General features: G+C 39.8%; 1 protein-coding gene and 2 long non-coding RNA genes across 3 annotated transcripts; all 3 read right to left on the reverse strand.

Moving 5' to 3' along the window:
* On the reverse strand, positions 1-12451 carry GPAT9 (glycerol-3-phosphate acyltransferase 9). Its single transcript, XM_008787614.5, has 12 exons — positions 12245-12451; positions 12044-12101; positions 10555-10673; positions 7958-8057; positions 3829-3924; positions 3659-3755; positions 3435-3522; positions 3248-3344; positions 1988-2073; positions 762-881; positions 566-664; positions 1-371 (listed from the first exon to the last, which is right to left on the reverse strand). The coding sequence occupies exons 1-12, from the start codon at positions 12349-12351 to the stop codon at positions 323-325; spliced, it is 1116 nt and encodes a 371-aa protein (XP_008785836.1). The 5' UTR covers positions 12352-12451; the 3' UTR covers positions 1-322.
* LOC148714519 (uncharacterized) lies at positions 11657-12017 on the reverse strand. The gene is made up of 2 exons (XR_015975016.1): positions 11907-12017; positions 11657-11829 (listed from the first exon to the last, which is right to left on the reverse strand). It is a non-coding gene; the product is annotated as an uncharacterized LOC148714519 (long non-coding RNA).
* A 3549-nt stretch (positions 12452-16000) lies between the features above and the next one.
* On the reverse strand, positions 16001-16985 carry LOC148714520 (uncharacterized). The gene is made up of 2 exons (XR_015975017.2): positions 16386-16985; positions 16001-16283 (listed from the first exon to the last, which is right to left on the reverse strand). It is a non-coding gene; the product is annotated as an uncharacterized LOC148714520 (long non-coding RNA).
* Positions 16986-21321: the final 4336 nt, after the last annotated feature.

The following is a 21321-nucleotide window of genomic DNA, read 5'->3' on the forward strand; positions in this document are numbered from 1 at the left end:
GGGAGGAAACCAATGTATTGGATTACACTCAGCATGTGTTCTTAATTGAGCTCCAAATTCATATTTCTGACTTGAATATGCCTAACGCCTCCAAATGCACTTTATATAAACACTACTTCCATTGGGATAATAACCACTGCTAATTTACAAAAGCTTATCGATTCCCATCATAGTGCAAGCTGGGCATTTCCAAGAGCTCCCAAATCAAAATATGATAGCCACGGTAAAAGATAGAATTTCAAAATTAGAAGGAAGGAATATCAATACTGTAATGGTAGATCTCCAGAGTGGGGCACATTCAGGCTGAACGCACAATGGCTCTTTATTTTTCCTCCAAACGCTGCAAGACTGACTCTGCAAAGATCTGCTGCCTGAAAAAGAGGCAAATTTTTTGATTCAGATAATATGGGGAGGGGTGAGGGAGGGAGGGGGAGAGAGAGAGAGAAGCAAATGGAAACTCAGAATATGACATCCAACTGTGCAGATTAAAAAAAATTCTCTTTTTTTTTTTTTGGTTAATGCTGTGAGAGGAATGTGGACAAATAAAAGGAGACATCTTGCATACTTCCGCTCTGTTAGCTTAGGACTCGGGCGGAAGTATTTCAAATATCCATCCCATGGGACCTTTCTGAGACCAGCTCGAACAGAAATCATGTCTCTAACCCTACACGACATAAGCAATGCAGCAGACCAAACGTTAGCAGATCAAATTTCTCATTTTTACGATGATGCATCATACTTGAAGATGCAAAATATGTTACCTTTCAGCAAATTCAATGGGCGTCTCTCCAGGTCTTATGTACTGAGGCTCCAGATACCAAACATCACAAACAACAGCCCATGATGTCATAAGGTGAAACAAATGCATCGTAAAAGATTGCCTGACAAACAAATAACTATTTGTCAGATACAGCAAAGCAATTTAAGTCCATAATAACATCATATAGCTTAAACAAGCCAGTAGTCCATGACAAGGTCATGCATCAAGCTGGCCGTGGGTGGGAGGGGAGGTGGGCAAACAATGATGAGTTAGTATGTAACTTTGAATGTGTAGAAAAGGATCAATAGTGCCAATTCCCAATTTGTCTGGTCAACCACAAATTGGCATGCTAATCCTATTGGTACCATCCATTTCATGTGCACCCTATTTAGTCCATTTGTTTTTTTTTTATACTGATAAGATTATGGCTCTTATCCCACAGTAACAATATCCTAGCATACTTTAATAAACATTTTCCTTTCAAATTATTGTTGATAACTTACACAGTCATGTGATTATCATAGGTCAATTTTATGTGGAGAGCATATGGTCAGCTCCACGGGTGACACATTGTCATGATCCTTAATATAAGATATTTGTCACCTGCTTATGTAAGACCAGTAAAACATAGCGTACAAATACAGAAGCATCAATGCACAATCCTTGATGTTACAGGTTAACCTGTGTCATTTTGTGTGAAAGGTGCCGAACAGATAAGCCAGAAGTCATTACTATTTTCAATTTTCCATATACGCTAGAATGCAGTGGCTGATCAGTAATTGGGAACTAGTCTATGATTCAAATTCAGATTGATCATCCAATTGCACTTTGATAAACTTCGATGCTAATAGTTAACCTTGGAAATCCCAAACAAGCTTACCTTGATCATAAGATATTAATTTTCATTGATACAGTAAAATGGATTGCTAGTTTTGCATAATGTGGATATTGCTAATATATAATTTATCTCCTATATAAGGTATACCATCACAAAAGTAGTAATAGAAAGCAGATATGACTCCTTGGTTTGAACCAATTTAGACCGGTTCTGCTCATATACCAAACCAAATCTCAGTAACCTCCTCGTATAGGGCAGTATAGATCTCTACGGCAAAGCTTGGTTCAAAGTACCTCTTGCTTTGATACAATATACTAAGGGAAAAAAAGAACCAACGAAAAAACATAGGATGCTTATTTATCTAAACTGTTTCTCGTATTGCTTCTTACTTCTTACTGTTCCAGAAAGCATCCACAAAAATTTTGTTGTACTTTATTGCAACTGGGCAAACAGCACAACCAAGTTCAAAAGCCCCCTGTGTAAAGCACATCAGATCAGTCAATTAACAGAAACAAACAGTATCATCTATTAAGTAACAAATATGTTGGAAAATAAGAGAACAGTATACTATTCCAAACAATTAATTGACTTACTGGAAATGCTGACAATATTAAATAAAAATTTAAAAAAACCTTAGAAACCTCCTTGACAAAATAATTGAGTTAGACACAAGGCAGAAAAATACCAATAATTTTTCAGCTCAAATAAAAGGTCAACAAAAACATTTCAACAGCTAATAATTATGGAATAATGATAATTAACATGAATTATCTTGCAGTAGACAATTATTAAACTTACCACTGTACAAATACACTGTTCTCCCTATAACTTCTCAATAGAACGCCTGTTTGCAGGCTGATATGGGGCCAATGTTCCTAGCCAACTACATTTGCTCAAGGCAAGAGATAATGCCTGTTACATATCTGGCTCAAGGTTGAACATGTGATGTGCAATACATATCTACTACACATAGGCAAGGACATGCAATTTTCAGGACACTGCCTCTATTTTAACAAGGTCTACCTGTGAGCCAACATGAAAGTGCCCTTCCTGCTTTGTTAATATGTGCTGAGAATGCAGACTTGCCAATACTAGATCCCACACCGGTACCATTCTATTACAGTATTGGTATGCCTAGTACGGTACTCAGTTCGACGTACCGACATTCGGTACGCCCTCCGTACGGCATACTGGTTCGGTATTAGTAAAGTCAGTATACACCGGTGCCAACCGGTATGGCAAACCTTGGGCTAAACTATAGATAGCCTAACCACTTAATGTTCATTGCCTAAGCCCTCATTTACCTCAGTTTGGTGAACCCTGAGTGAAAAAGCAACATTCAGGACTGTAAATGCTATATTGAACGATAATTTTACCAATGTCTTTCAGTTCCGGAATAAATAGCATAAATTTAATAACTAATAGAGCAGATCAGCAAATTTCAAAGATACAAAATTTCTTTCTGCGCAAACCATTCTTTTCATTGGTAATATATAGGGGAAAAAGAGAACAAACGTTTCTTGTTTTGGTCTAAATGCATGATACAAAAATTTTCAAAAAGTGCAATACAGGATGTGACTCAACCTCAGCAGACAAAGTTTTATTATATTGATCTAAGCTATAATGATATGAAGGAGATTGAATATGACCTTCTTGAACATGACAGTGTAATGGTTGTTAACGCAGGTTCCTTCTGGAAATATCAGAAGAGGGTTGTTGTCAGCTCCTTGAATATGTTCTCTTAACCTACAAACGAAAGCTCGACTTATCAAGACCATAAACATGCACAGAGACAATCACGATGTAAATCAAAAGAAGCCTTTTTTTTTTTTTTACTTTCGTGCCACAACTTCACGATCCTTTGATTCTGTACGGTTGAACCAAATACAACCAACACCTTCCAAAATAGTCTTCTGAATAAATCCTTTCATAAAATCAAAAAAGAAAATGAAGTAGAGTCACTAGATATTGAAAAGAGAATCTGAAAACCATACATAAAAGAAACTAATACAAAATTAAGGATATCAAATTTTTTAAAAAATAACATTCTAGACCCTTACCGACCCATCCAGGATGCTTTTGCATGATAACAGCAAATGCTGTCATCTGCTCTAGTATGATGAAATCAATCATTGAAGTGTGGTTGGCAACAAATACCTGTGCAAATAAAGTTGTATTCACATAAAAGTAACATATGATGGACAACTAGCAGAATATGTATAGAAAGAACCTGCTGGGGGCGCATGCTAGGACGAGGCCCATGATACTTGACCACCCCTGTCCATGAAGCAACAAAGACACTGCATATCATCTCAACCAACTTCCTCTGGACAATATGTTCGAGAAAAAGGGAAAACAGTTAACTCAGCCAGGATATCCTACCATATATCAATAAATTATTAAGAAGGAGCAAACTAAATTGGTCCCAAACTGAATTGGCAACCTAATGCACAACCAAATTAAATTTTAAAGAAATATCTATTTAGAGACTCTGAGAGGTAAGGTACTTCCCCTCCACCCCGAGTTTCTTACCGTGAACTTATTATCTGAAATTACTGGTGATAGAAGAAAGGACAATAAGGAACAATAAAAGAGTTGATGGATCCAAAACATAAAATGGAACTGCTATTTTAACAAAGTAAGGCCACTTCACTAATTCATACCTTCAAACTGCAAATTGCAGTTAACAGACAACCTGTTTGCTTTTTCAATAGCCAAAATGGCCACATAAGTTTCAATTATGCATTTTGCATGACTGGCACTGTTAAGAATATGTAAAGGTCATATTTGACTTGGATTATCTGAGCATCATTATTTAGAACATCAAATGATAACTCTGTTCCTTCAATAATAAGTCATTTACTATTTACATAAAGGAGCTGAAGAGTGGGTTTAAGGTGTTAAAGACATTTATAACATTTAAAATCAGTCCTGTTACAAGTCAGATTTGTGCACCATTATGAAAAGTGATGACATTTCATTATACATCAAAGAGCAGAGCAGGTTATTAGAATTTATTTTACCAAAGATCTCTCTCTCTCTCTCATCTATCTATCAACCTATCTATACTGGAATCTCTCTGATGTAGCACATGGTAGAGCCAGTGGGTACTCTGATCAGCTGGGCCATGGCAAGCTTCGCAGGAGCTAGCAGATTAGCAGATGACAACTTTGACAAGTAAATATTTGATTCTATTTCCATCCGGTAAACGAGTATCACTGAATTTTCCTACATTTTTCTATTGGAGACAATATCAAATTTTACCTAGGTTTCTATATTTGCTGTAGAACAATTTCAGTATATTTCTTTACCACTGAGCCCTATTTCTATTATGCTTCTGTACGGAGTTTAATAGAGCTGAAAATGGGTTAGATATTATCCAACCAAATCTGTTTCCATATCCGGTTCAGATTGGATTTGGATAGAAATTCTTGTATCTAGTTAGATCCAGATATGGATCCAGATGTATGTATATTAGAATGTCCACAAGCACCTAATAATTGGGGGAAAAATTCTTTCATACACACCCATACAAGGGATCAAACCCAACACAGCTTGAGTTTTTGCATACTACTCAGCCATCGTGACAAGATTGATTTCTATTGTATGGTTATGACTTATTATACTTACTCAAAGCTTGTTCACATTATAAAATGTGATAATTTCAAACATCTTGTGGTATTTTATATTTTAATAATTAATTATGTTCATAAAAATTCAATCCTTTTCCTTTTGACAAAAAATAAAAAAATGAATAACTTCATTTATCTTTATAGTATTTTGAAAACCTTTTTTTTAAATACTCAAAATATTAAAAATTTCAACATATTCCTATATTCATATATAATGTTTTCTTAAAGGTTCTTTAAAAATAAATAATTCATGATTCTTTTATCCATGCTGCAATGAAAAAGTATTTAATATAGAAAACTTTTAATACTTTATATTATATATTTTATTTAAACAGTTTTAATTTTTAATACATTTTTATTACAACTCAGGTTGGATAGTGATCCAAACCTTGGTCAAATCAATCTTTGTGCAAGTTTAATAACTATGTTTTAGACCATTACTTACTTATGGTGTATTGCTTGTGATCTTGATAGTGGATTTCATTTCCATCCTTTACGATTATATGTCATTTATTTAGTTTTCATTACTGAATTCCACTTAACATGGATTAATATCTAAATAGTATCTGATTCATCACCGTATTCGGATAGAGAAAATATGGATATAACTAATATCTAACTTATATCTGTTTCTATTTAAAATGAATATTAATATGCTTAATATCCGATTCATATATTTATCCGTTTAGAATAAATATGGATATACCAATATCCGGCCCGTATTTGATCCGTTTTTAGCCCTAGGATTTAATACTTGAATTAGGGTTATGGATCATGCCCTATATATGTTTCTATTACATTGTAAAAAGGGGTGGCTTTTGACATTTTAATAAGACAGTTCTCCGAGCGAACTTCCTTTATCGAATTGATGCATCTTCAAGCCACTTTCCCTTCAATTTTTGGGTGATATACGAAGCATAATTCTTGATGATCGAATGAACTAGGGCTGTATCACTCGGCCAGTGCATTGGCTGAGAAGCGAGGTGCCAACCAGCTAGTGGATGCAAATCCCATTTGCCTCATGGATCGGAATGGTTTTTCAAGCCAGTTTGGCTTCAATTTTTGTGTGATCTCTAAGTGTAATTCTTGATGATCAAACTCAGGCTGCATAACTCTGCCAGTATTGGCTTAGGAGCGCGGTGCCAACAAGCTAGTGGATGCTAATCCCATTTGCCTCATGAATCTTTCGACATATGTCAACATTCTAGATTCAGGTTAAGCAAACAAAAAAATTTCAAGAAGCCCACTGCAATGATGCAAAAACCTAAACGATATAAAAGCATGCTGAAGTTATCACTTAACAAGCAGATAATCTAGACATACAAAGCAGGTCTTAATAGGCCAATATGGGACTCAAAGCAAACCTCCATAGTTCACCAAACACTAGAGAAATCTCGATAGAGAGGAAAGAAGAAACTATCTGACATCGGGTACCGCAATCATCTCTAAGGCAGAATAAACCAAAGAAATAGAGCTCCTTCCATCCTTGCTTCTTTTTGATTTATCAAAGCCAACTTCCACACACATTCCTCCAGGTAACTAAGCCTTCTCAGTTAGTTTTCACGTGCTTCTTATGCAACCAATGCTATTTCAAAATTTTTCTTGTAGTGCTCAATTCTACCTCTATAATCCGTTCTATGTTAAACTCATATTGTTCACAACTTATATTGACCTCAAAGCTGATCAACTAACAAATATCTACTTCTTGTTATACAATAATACTAGAATGTGGTGCATGGGTTGCAAATGTTATTTTATTTTTAAAAAAATAAAATTTATATAAATAAATCATAAATGCTAGAAGGACTCGAACCTCTGACCTTGACATTAAAACATGGAATAGGGAGAGGCGAGGGGTGAAAATGGGAAAAGCAGGCACGAAAATGCATATGGTTAGACAAGCCTCTCACATGGCCACATCGCGGGAGTTCGTGCCATATGGTAGAATAGTAGAATTGACAATATAACCAAGATAATTAGCACCTACTTTTTGCATGCATTTACACTTCTACATGAAAAATCATAGATATTTCAATCCATCTTTCAATCTTTCTGTACTATGAAACCAAGAAAACAATAATATCATGTGTTCATGTGTATGGCTATATCATAAGGTGACTACAAATATACACCTAGCTAATGACCAAACTGATTTTGGACACGAACTTATTGTTGCAGCATTTATTAAGGGTTTCTTTTTATATAGGCATAAAGACTTCATTTTTAATGACACAATTTATTTGCAATCTCTTCCTAAACCAACTTGTCATGCTTAACAATTCTACATTGATTATTTGACCTTTACAAAGCTTATTTGTTTTGCTTGCAAAGTCATATTAATGTTGTTATGGCTAGCTTTATACTAAGCATGAAATGGTATTTTCCCTTCTCTTTTTCTGTTCTTACCTCTTATTAGAAAACAACTAAGAGTTAATATATAAATCAACTGAAAAAAGGGGATAGAAGATGAAAGTCCACTTCTAGTTAACAAGGTGACAAAGGAACAGGTTAACAGGAAGATGAAGGAAGAGTACAAACTAGAAAATGAAACTAAAATTTGATTACCAATTTAAGAATTACAAATCTAAACTACACATATGCACAGATAAAACAAAACAAAAATAAAGCAACAAATACAGAAACAATTTTTTTTGGAATAAAGTAATATTTGATACAAGCATTAAAGTCCAGCTGCAGTATTTTAATTACAAGAGTTTTACGGCCCACCTCTATTTTACGCCTCCACTTATTATGAGCTGTCAACAGGAAATGTGCAGGAATAAAGGCTGCAAAGAATACTAGCCACCCTGCTGTCAAGACTGCAACTCTACACCAGTATGCGCATGGCACCAAATGGGAAAAAATGGGAGTTAAAAAGATTGTGTATACAATTGAAAGTTCAACTGCAAAAGATTAATTATCTTCATAAAAAAATGCAAGAAAAGACAACCATATACATGATACTAACATGTACCACTCTGATGACTTACCTTTATAGGGGTGTCAAAAAGCTGGGTTAAGCCCAAGCATGATTTAAGCAAGGGTTCCAAACCACAAGCCCAAGGCTGGCCCAAACTAAACCTAGCCTGAGGATACCACGCCTGGGCTGAACAACAGCCTCGGCAACATTTTTAGGGCATGCTGTGCCAAAATCAAGCCTAATTTATTTTTCACCACATAGTTTAGCCTCGCCCAACTGAATTCATTTGCACTTTTAACTTTCAAACCTAACCACGCTTTAGGGCCAAAGTTTTCTGGCTGGGTCTTCAGGATGCTCAAGCCAGACTGGCCCATTAACAGCCCTATACCGCTCACTTATTAATATTAAATGCATCAATCTTGTATATATTAAATGGAAATACCCTCCCTATAAATGATAAGGTTGCTGGAGCAAAGAACATAAACAAAAAGCCTCATCCCTTTGTATAGCTGATAAGAAGACAACCACAAATCCAAACCATCTTCCAGGCCTTAGGTTCAATATATAGGAAAAGATATAGGCTGTTTAAGTGTTAAGCACTGTATAAGGAAATGAAGTTTACCACCTAAACCAATATTTATAGCGTCAGTTTAAGATAAGAGGCAGTGGCCCTCTGTCATCTTTTGGGTTTCATAGCTGTTGTCCCATGTCAAAGTGTCTTCATGTACAAGTCTCCCTATTGTCACTCGTTTTTGTTCTGTCATTTACATTCTAAAGCTTAGAACCTTACCTTGTTGATTATGTCGGTGATCCTATTAATCAATCCTCACTTGTCAACTTTCATAACTTCATGGGAGGCTCCCATCTCCTTCAAGAGCAAGAAATAAGAAGACACTCCAAAACTGAAGCAATATATCATGCTATGGCTTGTTCCAATCCAGAGTGATAGTCAAGCTTCACTACCAAATTTCTGACCAAATTAAGTTTGCTATTATTGTGCCAACCAGAGTTCTATCCAGGTTTCAAGCAATTTATCGTTTTTATGAGCAGACAAAAGCACTTCCTTCAAAATGTTCATCCTACTACTAACGCTTCATTAAATCCAATGTTTTGATCAAAATTGTGACCCTCATGAAGGCTCATCTTAATGCATGCTTTCAGTATCAACCAAGCAAACATGTTGATACATATTGAGTTAGATAAGCATATATGATGGTCAGTTGGATTATACTATGTAAAAACAATTCATTATATTGTAATCCTAGACTGAATAAAAGGTCATAGACCATTTTAATTTCATCCATAGGGGTTTTGCCTTCATTAGTGTGTTGTACTATGTACCTGCAACATGTGCAACTTTGATCCTTTCCCCACTTTTAAATTTTGTTAGGGGTTTGCCTTTATTAGTGTGTTCTATTATATAACTGCAACCCATCTGACTTTGCTCCTCAAGTTTTTCACCAATCATGGAAAGTGCTCGGCGACAACCTCATGTGATGAGTGGAATACATTGATATAATTTAAAATGGTGTTGGTAAACTAACTCCCCACTGCAGAACAACTCAAAATGCTTCATGATAATCTGTTCTCTCTTGCAGACATTTAGTATCCAGTTGCAGAAGATTGGCCAAAAAAAAAAATCAGATGCATAAGAAGACAACCTTTTGTTTCTGACGAGATAGATATGATTATAAGGGCTCAACACTTGTAGCTTGGCCAAGTAGACTAATACCCAGATTTTAGCCATGAAGGCTCCAGTCTTTCCCTGATTGTTATTTTTGTATTTCCAATATGAATTGAAAGTGGTCGAGCAACCAGTTATTATAACACGAAAAACCAAACTCTTCTCCTTCTCAACTTAACCATGAAATTTACAAGGTCCACTTTTCAAAAGCATTCAACACATCCTGGCTTAAGGACACATGCAGAACATGAGTGTATTTTTAGGCAAAGTTCCTCCACACGGTTAGCCTATAACATTGTTGGTTAATTTAACAGTGCTGTCACTTAAGACCAAAGACTGGTAATACAAAGGTCTACAAAGCTTATAGACCCTGTTTATTCTTTTTGCCTAACAATCATTTAACTATCTGTTAAAGTCACCCTATACGAATAATTCATTAAGAGGGATGGCAACCACAAGGCTCTAACTCAGTTTGCTGATTCCCAGCATCTTAGTAGTTAACATCTAATCAATCCATCATATCATCCATCATCTTAGTAGTTAACACCTAGTAGCCATCGCAAACAACCTAGATTGCAATATAGAAAATATACTAGCACATAAAGAGAAAACTATGCAGCTAAGATGCGAACTATAGTTATAAATGCACCTTGTATTGTTTCCATTAAAATCTAATGGCTATTCATGTTTAGTTGTTCACAATAAGAAATTATTTCATACCTTAGGGGAAAAAGAATTCCGTATCTAATAATCACTCCCAAGCACCATAAGGGAAATAAATAGACATTCCAATTCCAGGGTTCTGGAGGATTCGATTTAAAGCACCGAGTGAAAGAATCCTGGATGAAATAGTACAAATGTCAAAGGCAATCTATCTAAAATAAAATATATATTTTTTTAAATAAAAAAACTTAAAATGGATCTACAAGTATTAGAAATGTGGCAGGAAAGACATGCTCTACTTATTATGACTAACATATCAAAATAAAAATCAGATAAGTTGACTTGAATAAGAAATATAAAAATCACATTATAAAAGACTACATAAACAATATATACATGTCCTAATTTTCCATCATTAATACAAGAAAATCATAGTAATGTTGAACATTTTAAAGTGATGATTTATGTGCATTGTTTCCCATTATCAAGTCAACATTTATGGAACTACAGTGAGATGAACATTTGTTTCACCTAACTTTGCATAAGTTCACCGCTTCACCTAGTAGTCTATACAGCTACATGGAGAAGTAAAGGCAACAACTAGGAATTCTTAGGCAATGAGACCCACTATTAAACTAGAATTTCCAATTCCTAATCCAATTTTGTATGAAGCATGACAATCAGACCTGAGAAACAACACCTTCCAGAGAGTTATGTTCATAAAATCTCCATGAAAAATCAGATACCAGTTCCCCTATAGTTGTGTAGAAATGATAGTTACCTTCAATTATCAGTCTGCATATTAGAGGAGCTGTTGGAGTTGCACAAATTAAGGACAATGGAGAATTGATTGAGATGGTACAGGCATATACAAAAAAGATATGAGAGGTCTCCAATAAGGAGAGGTACTTAAATTCTGTTTAGAAAGGGGAAGACCTCCCCAACAATAATTGATGTGTAAAAAACAATTCCAACCCTTGTAAAGCTCTGAGCAACTTAATGCTGACACCAACTCAAAAAAGGATAGCATCGAAGCAACAATGATGAGCCAAAAATTGATATTTACACTGCAATCCACATCCACAATTCTACCCATGAAAATATGGAGAACAGAAAATTCAAGTCTGGTCAATCAAGAAAAATATTTTCCCCCAACAAATAGTCAAGAACAGACCTCTCCCAAACTAAATTGCAGACATCAAAAATTCGATGTTAAAACAAACCATCCAGACTCAAGAACCTAAACGAATGCCACAAAGAACTCTAAAATACATGCAGCATCTTTCCATTAAATCAAATAGCTTCAAGCCTTCAACACTTGACACACCATGCCTATCGAACAAAACCAAAATGAATTATCCATATAAAAAAAACAGACACTTTGACGCATAATTCGAACCTTTACTAACCCTAATTTTCATAAAACTCAGTAGCATCATCTCATTGCATAACCCTTTATATACATATAATCCGATTCTGGAGTCCAAATCCACTGGTCAGCATCAAAAGAAACAAAGATGAGAACGAGAGGGAGAGCGCAGCTTACATCAACGATGGCACCAGCGGCCTCCGTCAGCGTGGGAGAAATGTCGAGCAAGTCCCTCCTGATAAAAAAGAATTAGTAGGTCAGGATTCCTTTTTGCGACGAAAAACCAAAGAATTCACGGAAAAGGAGGAAATAAAGATTAAGAAAACAAAAGAGGGGAGGGATTTTAGAGAGAAGAGGATAGCAATAGGAGGAGGATACAAGTGGAGCTTCTTGGGGGATTCTTCGATGGAGTCGGTGGTGAGGTACTCCTCAATGTTCGGCCGGTCCAGATCCATCTCCGAGCTCGATGACCGCAGTCCAACCATCACGACCGCCACCGAACGAGAGAAGGAAAGGGGAGGTCGGGCTTTTTTTTCCCCCTAATTACTCCTCCATTACGATCTTCTACTACTTTAGGGAAGCAACTCGACGGGTTCGGGTTGTGTCTTTCGCCCAAAGAATGATTAATGTTCTTCCACAACATCCACGGTTGGATCTCGTCACGCACAACTCTCAAAGCACCCGAAGTCTTCTAGTCATTTGCATGTTTCGTGATCCAACGGTGGATGCCCGCGAAGGAAGGTGAATCCTTCTTTCGTGCAAAAGATACAACTCCTGCCCTCTAAGAACTGGAAGACTCGCGAGAGCATAAAGATGGGTTTCGGAGGGGTGGTTCTATATACACCCCCCCTATTGCTCAGGACACCCCCCAAAAATTAAAAAAAAATTAAATACTCTCTACACCCCCCCATTTGCTAAGGACACCCCTAAAAAATTAAAAATTCCTAAATTACCGCCCACCCTCCCCACCCCCTCACCTAAATTGCTCTCTACACCCCCCAAACCCCCCCCACCCCGCTCTTCCCCTCCAAAACACCCGCCGGCTTCTCCCTTCCGCCCAAAAAACCTCGCCTCAAGCACCTCGCCGGCGGCCAAACCCCCTCCGTCTCCCTTTGAACTGTTCCGCCCAAAGCACCTCGCCAACGCCCAAAACCCTCCCCGTTCCCCCTTCTTCCTCTCGTCGCCGGCATTCTCCCGATCTCCGACCACCTCGCCGGCTTCTCCCGGAACCACCTCCCCGGCCATCTCCCGAGCAACGAGCACCTCGCCGGCGCCTCCACGACCACCTCGAGGTAGCTCCCCCCCCCCCCCCCCCGCCTCCCCAAATCGTTCGGCACTGGTTCTTTGAACCAGTGCCTTCGGTTCGGCCCCATGGGGCCGACCCGCTGCAATTGGGTCGGCCCCATGGGGCCGACCAAAATACATTGGTTCGGCCCCATGGGGCCGACCCAATGTATCTTGGTCCCCATGGGGCCGAATCCAAATTTTTTTTTTTTTTCTGTTGCTAGACTAAGGATTATTTTTATTCCCAAATTTTAGCCTAGATCACGTCCTTAGGGTGAATTGGATACCCAACATCAAGGACAAGTTTTTCATTACTAGATTAGATAGTAATTTGAGAAGTAGGGATAATTTAGAATCATTATCATATAGCATTAACATGGTGCATCCAAATATGATGATCTTGTTACCTTCATCGATGTCATTCTTGATCTTGGAATGATTATCTCATATCAAATGCTCTATCAAATAATAAAACCACAACATTAGTTAACGAACAAAAACTAAAAACAAAAACTAAGAACTGCGGCATAGTTTTAGGTAAAGTCTATTATTGAGTTATGTCTTGAGTTTACGAGTCGTATACTTTTGAATTATCATTTATGTATGCAATTGAAGTAACATTGAATTATTTATCACAAAACCCAATCATGTAGATTCCAAGAAGTAACTTGTTTCTTTTTTGGCTTGTTTTATCATTTATCATTTATGTATGCAATTGAATTATTTTCTTTGATATAGCCTAACATTGAATTTCTATATTTTCAGACATGGATCCCGGTCCCTCCAGAGTTAGACCTACGGCGTCAGCTAGGAGACGTCGTGCTAGGATTGCTTCTCCCGAGCCTGCTCATATGCCATCGCCCTCTCCTGAGTCAGAGCATGATGATATGCCCGCTAGGGGCGAAGACGATGAGTCCGTTGGACCATGTCCAGGAGGTCCAGAGGATGAGTCCGTCCTGATCAGTTTCAGGACGCATATAGCAGCTTCCATCTGGAGGCAACAAGTATTGTTTATTTGTTATAGCATTATATTTTGTTTATTGATGTTTTATAAAGTAGTAGTAATTATACATTTATATTACAGGAACGGGCTCCACTAAAGTGCATGAACCATACTGCCAAGGTTGGTGAATGGAAGTGGTGGTCTTCAAACCAACCAAATACCAGGTTCAAAGCACTATTGAGGCAGTCGGGCCTCATAGAGTTAGTACAGTGCTCTTATCGATTCACCGATAAGATTCTGATTTCGGGCTTCGTAGAGAGATGGCAGCCCGAGACGAACACCTTCCATATACCATTTGGCGAGATCACTATCACGTTGGATGATGTATCCGCCATTTTAGGGATTCCTGTCGCAGGTGCCTCAGTAGCAGTTTCTCCTGAGAGGATGAGTGATCGGGATGCTGAGGAGCTACTTGTGGAGTTGTTGGGGGTGTCAGCTGGAGACGCGCGTCAGGAGGTACTGTCATCGCGCGGTCAGTCTGTGAGGATGGAGTGGCTGAGGACTCAGTTTCACTCTGTATCTGATAGAGACAGCCAGCAGAGGATAGAGTGTGCAGCACGAGCCTATTTGTTATTTTTGTTAGGCTGCACACTCTTTGCTGATAAGAGTGGGACCAGGGTGCCTATAGCGTATCTGTGTTTACTGCGGGATCTGGATAGGGTGAGCACATATGCCTGGGGTACAGCTGCCTTAGCATATTTGTATCGGCAGTTGGGGATTGCGTCGAGGTCATCAGTGAGACAGATTAGTGGTTATATGACGCTTCTGCAGGCATGGATTTATGAGTATTTTCCAGCACTCAGTCCTCACCCGTCGCTTGAGTATACTGATGCCAGTCCCCGCGTGCACCGCTGGATGCCCGGTACTCCATCCCATACCACGATGGACCATTTAGTGGTTCTACGTGAGTCATTGGACCTTTTGAGCATCGATGAGGTACGTATCATATTACCATTTGCTTGTGTTTGTCAGTACTTTTAATATGCGATATAGTATAAAACTGAAATGGACCTTTTGTTTTGCAGGTTATTTGGGATCCCCATCATCGGCTTCGGGGAGATCGCCCATATGTTGATATCGCATTTTTTAGTGGCTCCATCAAGTGCCTTGATATCGTAGAACCCTATCATCTAGAAAGGGTTCTTAGACAGTTTGGTCGTATTCAGACCATCCCTCGAGCGCCACTAGCCCCTACGCGAGCCAACAGAGGTTCCACAGCAGGCTCGTACCGGATACATTACTCCTATATGGATTAGCTTTGGGAGCGGTGGGAGGACCACGTGCTGAGCCAGGCGAGCAGGAGCCACCCAGTTACTCGGCCATCAGACAGCGTACCGGGATACATGGAGTGGTATCTCCGTATCACGCACGTTGCAGTTCAGCCTCCTCATCTGCGCTCGAGTACTCATTCTGGAGCTAGGGAAGGTCATGATGATGCTGACATGCACCGGCGGCGTATTGCAGATGCACTCGATATCAGTACCGACATTGTACGGATGGGTCCCTCAGAGGCTACGTCACTAGGTGCCGGGCACCTATTTCATGCTATTTGTCAGATGCATCAGTTACTTCTGGGTGATGAGCCTGGCCCGAGTACAGCACCCTCTCATTCGGATCCAGCACCCTCTCATTCGGACGTACAGCAGTACACGCGTCGACGACGGCGTCATAGGGATTGATGATGGAGCCTTTATTTTGATTATGTAGCTTTGACTTTTTTTTTTGTGTAATTTGAAACTGTTGATATTAATGAAAAATATATATTTTTGGTACATTTACGTGTAATCTTTGTAAAGCCTGGCCCGTTCTATTTTACACAAATATAACAGTGCACATAACAATCAATCTAACAATGCGAAGACAGATATTTTTTGATTTATATTGATGATGGAGTTTCACAGTACATGACTCTAAGAGCCCAAAAAAATTTACAACTTTCAAAAATTGTACATATATAAACAATCAATCTAACTCTACTGTCTCGCTAATTATAACATTAGGTGAGATGCTCTCTTTGAACTGTTGAATCCGGGCTTCATATGAATTTTCCCATCCGGTAGCACAAGGAAGATGATATTTTCGCCAGTTGGTCGCTACTGGCGGAACGGGATGTCCCGGCAACAAGAACACCTTCAAAATTAGAAATAAGAAAATATTAATAGCTACAAAATTATAAATAAGCAAAATTAAATAAGCAAAATTAAATATTCGCAAGTGTTGTGAACGTAGTACCTCAACAAAATGATTTCCATTTACGAATCCGATAGCGATATCTTTGCGGGATAGAAGAGGTACTGGCACAGAACGGAGAGGTAGGAAGGTCAGACATTGTTGCAACGAGAGATGGTATAGGACAACATTATAGCAGGATGCTATAAGATGACCCATGTCCGGCATAGTCATCCATCTGTCATATGGTGGACAATCATCATAATATGATAATGCATGAGTGATCTCAGCAATCGTCCCTTCCACACCATATAATGTGCGATAGTGGTCCGAATGACATTGCAACTCTTGCAATAAATCCTTCCTAACACGCACCCAGTCATCTTCTCCAAATCCCAGTAAGTCAGCTATTGCCCTAAATCCGCAATTCCCATCAGCTTTTACATCCTTGATATGCTGGATGTATGGTCTCAAGGCAGAAGGAATAGCATCAATATAGATAATGGGCGTATGTGACTGGGCTCTAGTACGAAAAACCTGCAAATAATATCAAATGATAGAAAATATGTAACAATGGCAGAAATATCCAAATAGTTATCCGTCTCAGCACATCCCGTACCGGCACGGCACGGCACGTCCCGACATGTTCCGTATCGGTACATCTCGGCACGGCACGTACCGACATGTCCCGTATCGGCACATCTCGGCACGGCACATCCCGTATCGGCACATCTCGGCACGGCACATCCCGTATCGGCACATCTCGGCACGGCACATCTCGTATCGGCACATCTCGGCACGGCACGTCCCGACATGTCCCGTATCGGCACATCTCGGCACGGCACGTCCCGACATGTCCCGTATCGGCACATCTCGGCACGGCACGTCCCGACATGTCCCGTATCGGCACATCACATACCGGCACGGCACGGACCGTCCCGTAGACGTTGTGATACCTATTGTAAGGAAATAAATATTTGGTACTTACCTTTTGCTTGGGCCGCCTCTTTTGAATCTGAGTAGATGGATTGCGGATGGTAACTTTCTCAACACCAGGTGAATAACTATCCTGTCCAGATAGAACCAACTCAAACACAGACGGGTCACGTCGAGTAGACGTATCAACCTTCATTGAAGCGCGCCCACGTGAACCGGTCTTCCGTTTTGCAGGCTCTAAAAGAGGTGTACTATCTGGACTTGCAATCTCTCGTAACTTCTTGATCATCTGCAATTGAGAAGCCCCATCTAACTTCTTGAATCGTAGCGCAATCAAATCTAACTCTGCATCACAACTCAACTAAATTGGCTGCACGGGGGGGGTAGGCACAATATCAAGTTTCCTCCAATGAGGATCTATGCAGTCGAGAGGAATGGGCCGACCTTCCACCCTGTACCGCGCAATCTGGTGAGCACATGGTATACCATGTGTGCGTCGAATAGCGCACCCACAATTTGAATCATCAAACCCAACTGAATTGGCTCGTTTCGATTGGGCGAGGACATGATTTAACGCACTTATAGATATGAAACCTCGCAACTCTTTGAATTCAGCTGGCTTGAAGTTGTGCTGCACTACCAATAAACTCTTCTCCAATGAGGCTTTAACGGAGCTGTGCTGCAACTCAATCAATCCATGTATTCTAGTCCAAGATGACTCGAAACTTCCTTGGCTTGATCCAAGCTGCTTTTTGAGCTTTGCATGTGCACTCTCGACCCTAGTAAACAAATGAAAGTTAGATATAACAATTGAGGCAAATTAAAATTAAATGAGTCTTTATTTGTGATACCTATTTGTCGTCACATTTCCGTAGTGCCTGCATGTATCCGTCCACGCCGCAACAAATCTTTCCTTGTATTTGCTCAGCCAAGTATCCGACACATACTGTAGTGCATCTGGATAGGTACCGAACTCTCTCTACAGTGCACTCCAGCGATCATTATACTCGTCTTCCGTGGAGGACAGCACTAGTACATTCCAACTCATAATAAATTTATCCCATTTCTCCTTCAATTCGAAAAATTTTTTGCACTTGGCCAAAACATTCCTACTAATATGCCATCTACATAATAAATGTCTAGCAGTAGGAAATACTCTATGAATTGCATTCATCAAAGCCAAGTCTCTATCTGTAACAATCAACTCAGACAAAACATCATCAGCTATGACACTGCGCAATCTCTCTAATGCCCAAGTATAGCTTTCTTCCCGCTCAGGATTTAAGTATACAAAAGCAATTGAAAATGTCATGTCAGTAGATGTCACCCCCACAATCTCTAAGAGCGGAAGACGATACCTATTCGTCTTGTACGTGCAATCCATTATCAACACACGGGAAAATGCACGGAACAAATCAATGCTGCCAGGGTGTGCCCAAAATAAGTCATGCACAACATCCGTATTAGTACAATTCCTATGCCACTCAATATATTTAGCCTCTGATAATTTACCTAATAGATGTTGCATTTCAGACCTCCCGGCTTTCTCTACAACCTTAAACCGTTGACGTACATTGTAGATAGTCTTGATAGTCGTAACATTGAGGGCATCTCTTTCCTTCAATGTGGATAATATGTCCTTTGGACGAACCAAACTCTTCGACATATCCACTAACAATTCCGTCTCCTGCTCAGATAATCTCCCTGCATATGAGTGCCCCTCCAGATTCTCTGCAGCGGGATGATTGTGCACTCCACATACGACCAGTAATATCCAATCATCCGCAGTATCCAATTTCTTTCCTCTTAATGCAAAAGGGCATCCACACTTCTTTGTCCCACAGGCAGTCTTTATTCGCTTTTCTTTTTTGGTTCGGTACGTCCCACCCCTCTCACAACCTAACGTAATTCTGGGTTTCTTAGAAATGGTACCTGCATCGGATGATTTGATTACAACAACAAAATCATTTCGCCTCCCAGCTTCACGACACCAATTACACAAGTCCTCTCTACTCTTGAAGATCTATACATTAAACAATTTATGTAAGTACACAGTTGTAAAAATAGCTCGCTAAACTAATACAAAATTGCACAATACATTATAATACCTCGTAAGTTGTAAATTTGCTTGTGTAATCCAGTACAAATTCTGATCTAATTATACTCGATTCGGTTGTAGCATAGCCCTACATATAAAATAATTTATCACCAAGAATTAATGAATCAGAGGATCTGTTCGGCACAAAATTCAGCACGGCACGCGATTTGGCACCAGAAGCCTTCTGTTCGGCTGCACAGTGCCGAACAGAAGGCTTCTGTTCGGCTGCACAGAGCCGGACAGAACCCTTCTGTTCGGCTGCACAGTGCCGGACAGAACCCTTCTGTTCGGCACTGTGCAGCCGAACAGAAGGCTTCTGTTCGGTTGAGGGTTGCCGAACAGAAGGCTTCTGTTCGGCACTGTTCAGCCGAACAGAAGCCTTTTGTTCGGCGATCCAGTGCCGAACGGAGCACGAACCGTGAAAAAAAAAAATTTCGAAACAAGGTGGAACACGTACCTTTGCGGCCGATTCTTCGTCCCAAATCACTAGTTGCTTGTCCATGCTTCGAATGGGGCTTAAATCTCCTTCAAAGATCGCCTAAACGATGTAAATGGATCGAGGGGTTTAAGGGGGGTTTGAGGGGTGTTTTTTTTTTCTTTTCAAAACGAAACGGAGGAGGAGGAAGGGGGGTGTACTGAGAAAATTTCAAGGGCAATATGGTAATTACACTAAAGGTTAGTTTGGGTATTTTTTTTTTGGTTTTTGGGGGGTGTCCTTAGCAATAGGGGGGGTGTATATAGAACCCCCCGTTTCGGAGGCATTCGAGTGGGATGGATTTCTACCACCGCATAAGATGGCTCAATTAATTTTATAAATAAATCGTTGGTCTTCGACTTGGAAAAAAAGTGAACATGAATCCGCAAGCTACCGTATTACCTTTCAAAAATACACAGATCAAATCACGGCACAACCATACACCTCCATTGCTATGCATGGGGCTCAGACAAATCCATTTCTAGTCTCGCTCGGCAAAGCCACCAAACCGATATGCCTCGTAGCCCCTAAGAGCTATAGTTGAACGTGCACGTCCGAGCCCTACCGGAACTCGCTATCCAATCTTCTCCGCAAGTTCTTGCGCCACGATCTGTGTCTTGCATCCTCGACGTACCTTTTCATCCGTGGCCACATCTGTCCGACATTGTTCATGGCCTTTTCGCACATCATTGCATACTACTGCGATCCCAAAAATCCATGATCATATGGCTCAATATTCTATATCCACAACTTGCTCAAACATCATGCACTGTCATGTCATTGGCATCTAAGTCTACCCATTAAGTAAATATATTCGACCGATTGATCCTTAAAATCAGTTGTCCTTTTCTTTTCATGACCCTCTTAGTCGTCCTTGATCCTTGACCTAGCTCCAAAGCATATGGTCCGACCAATATTCTGTAAGCCACACTTATACTCCACGGGCGACCAGCTCCTATGGATCCCCACAAGATATCACCCTGCAATGCTCACTAGACTTGCTTATTAGGGTAGGCCAATTCTTTGTCCGACTAGTCCCCTATTGTCTCTTGTCTCCATCATAGGGATCAAGAACGCATAGGGTAGCCGAAAAAATTCCTCTTTATGCAATATGGCCAGCTGGTCCGATCAACATTGCCTTGAACACCTCCACACAAGACCATTCGAGCCCTAAAATACTAGGGGAGTCGGAAACATGACTAAAGCTTCTGCCCCTCCTCAATTAAGAGGAATCCTCAAGTATCCATATATCCTGGCAATCCGCTTCAATGTCAAATATCATACTTCTTGAGCCCTCCGATATTATGCCATGGCTATGCCGCACCTTAGCTAACCATTGCTTCCTTCAATACCCCAATCGGGCATCCACTCAAACTCCACCTCGAGGGTTTCAAAGTATCAAAGAGCACTATAAATTGTGGCCCATGCCAAACCCACTGCAACACCACGCGACACTCATGCCAGCATCCTCTATACGATGAGCCTACGGC

This window comes from Phoenix dactylifera, chromosome 2 (assembly GCF_051530095.1).
Source record: "Phoenix dactylifera cultivar Ajwa chromosome 2, Ajwa_hap1_PhDact_Kaust_v1.1, whole genome shotgun sequence".
NCBI classification, from domain to species: Eukaryota; Viridiplantae; Streptophyta; class Magnoliopsida; order Arecales; family Arecaceae; genus Phoenix; species Phoenix dactylifera.